Here is a 2358-nt window from a genome sequence, read left to right as displayed (position 1 = left end):
AGCGCCGAGGAGTTACAGACCGAGGGGCTGCCTCTGGGGCTGCTGGCCTACGGGGAGGTGGACCGGCCGGCGCTGGAGCTCTTCATTCAGGACGCCGTGCAGCTGGTGGCGAGGGCCATTGGCAGCGCTGTGCACGTGCGGCCCGACCTGGCGCTGCTGCACACCATGGTCAACTGCAACGACCGGCACACAGACACCGGCCCGTCCTCGGGGGAGTACCTCTCCCGGTAAGCGGGCACGCGCTGCCTTGTCCCTGGGCACTGGAGTCCTGGCCTCCCATAGCTTGGGGGAGCGGGGACCGGGAGCGAGGGCACCCATGCGGTGCCTCGGTTTCCCTGGGGCACCAACTATCCTGCCTGCTCTCAGCCTCGCCACTGCCTGGCTCTGTGGCCTTGGCTGGGACACTTTGCCTGGCGCTGCCCGTCCCTTTATATCGCATGCCCATGCAGCCACACATGGCCGTGCACCAGCACCCTGCCATGGGCACACGTATCCGATCTGCGCCATAATGCTACATGCCCGGGCACACGTGCATGGGACATGCGTGTGCCCGATTCTCACAGGGTCTTCCTTTCACCCGCCAGGTTCTTGGCCAACACGTCGTTCCAGGGGCAGACGGGCCCCGTGTCGGTGCACGACACGTCGGCGGTGCACACGGCCCGGCACTACCGCCTCTGGAGCCTGCTGCAGGACTCGCTGGGCCGGCCCACCTGGGTGACCGTGGGCAGCTGGCGCGAGGGCAAGCTGGCGGTGGAGGAGGGCACCTGGCAGAGCCACCTGCAGCGCAAGAGCCCGGGCGACGGGGACGGCTTCTCCCGCCCCAGGCTGCGGGTGGTGACGCTGGTGGAGCACCCCTTCGTCTTCACGCGGGAGGTGGACGAGGACGGGAGCTGCCCGGCCGGGCAGCTCTGCCTGGACCCCCACACCAATGACTCGGCCGTGCTGGACACCCTCTTCGAGGCGCTGGGCTCCAAGAACGGCTCGCTGCCCCGGGCCCTCAAGAAGTGCTGCTACGGCTACTGCATCGACCTGCTGGAGAAGCTGGCCGAGGACCTGCCCTTCGACTTCGAGCTGTACATCGTGGGCGACGGCAAGTACGGCGCCTGGAAGAACGGGCGCTGGACCGGGCTGGTGGGCGACCTGCTGAGCGGCACGGCTCACATGGCCGTCACCTCCTTCTCCATCAACTCGGCCCGGAGCACAGTCATCGACTTCACCAGCCCCTTCTTCTCCACCAGCCTGGGCATCCTCGTGCGGACCAAGGACACGGCCTCGCCCATCGGTGCCTTCATGTGGCCCCTGCACTGGACCATGTGGGTGGGCATCTTCGTGGCGCTGCACGTGACGGCGCTCTTCCTCACGCTCTATGAGTGGAAGAGCCCCTACGGCATGACGCCCCATGGCCGCAACCGCAGGAAGGTCTTCTCCTACTCCTCCGCCCTCAACCTGTGCTACGCCATCCTCTTCGGCCGCACCGTGTCCAGCAAGACGCCCAAGTGCTGGACCGGCCGCTTCCTCATGAACCTCTGGGCCATCTTCTGCCTCCTCGTGCTCTCCAGCTACACGGCCAACCTGGCCGCCGTCATGGTGGGCGAGAAGACCTTTGAGGAGCTCTCGGGCATCCACGACCCCAAGGTAGGGGGGTGGGGGGCTGCCCCTGGCTCCGTTCTTGCCGCCGTAGGGTGTCTCAAGCAGCAATGCCCCACTGGGGGTATTGGGGTGGGGATACCCCTTGCCCCCCGCAACAGTGCCTCCTGCTGGCCAGTGGGGGTGCTGCACTTAGCAAGGACCCCGGGGGGAGATGGCAGGGCACCCCCAGCGTGGGGGGTGTAGAGGACAGGGGTTTGCAAGGGTTGGCGGGGAGGTGCCCCCTTTCCAGGCCGGCCTGGCCCGTGGTGCTCACCAGGCGCGGTCGCCCTCGTTGCAGCTGCACCACCCCTCGCAGGGCTTCCGCTTCGGCACCGTGTGGGAGAGCAGCGCGGAGGAGTACATCAAGAAGAGCTTCCCCGAGATGCACGGGTACATGCGGCGCTACAACGTGCCCGCCACGACCGACGGCGTCACCATGCTCAAGTAAGGGGGCTGGGGGGGGGCTGTGCATGCACCCGCACACCGGGCAGAGGCGTCTGGCGCTGCACAAATGCCCCCGATCGCTCACGTTCACCCCCCTCCATGGGTTACATTAGCCCTACAGAGGCTCGGGCTGGGGTGGGGTAATAGGACCCAGCACACCCAGCTGGCACCCCATGCCCGGCTCCCCCCTGCCGGGCTAGGCTGTGACCACCCCCCAGAGTCAGTGCTAATGCCCCCATCCCTGGGGCTGGAGTGGCTGGGGGGGCGGGGGGCCCCTCCCCCCAG

The 2358-nt window shown here is 67.7% G+C and overlaps 1 protein-coding gene across 1 annotated transcript in view; it reads left to right on the top strand.

The window, feature by feature from the left end:
- Positions 1 to 2358, top strand: part of GRIN3B (glutamate ionotropic receptor NMDA type subunit 3B) — a 6159-nt gene that overhangs the window by 478 nt on the left and 3323 nt on the right. Inside the window, exons 2-4 of the mRNA XM_014527993.2 lie at positions 3 to 227; positions 585 to 1635; positions 1928 to 2073. Coding sequence (XP_014383479.2) covers positions 3 to 227; positions 585 to 1635; positions 1928 to 2073 — 1422 coding nt within the window. The remainder of the gene's footprint in view (positions 1 to 2; positions 228 to 584; positions 1636 to 1927; positions 2074 to 2358) is intronic.

The sequence above is a fragment of the Alligator sinensis genome, unplaced genomic scaffold, assembly GCF_000455745.1.
Source record: "Alligator sinensis unplaced genomic scaffold, ASM45574v1 scaffold1295_1, whole genome shotgun sequence".
Taxonomy (NCBI): Eukaryota; Metazoa; Chordata; order Crocodylia; family Alligatoridae; genus Alligator; species Alligator sinensis.
This window is presented reverse-complemented; position numbering and strand designations above follow the sequence as displayed.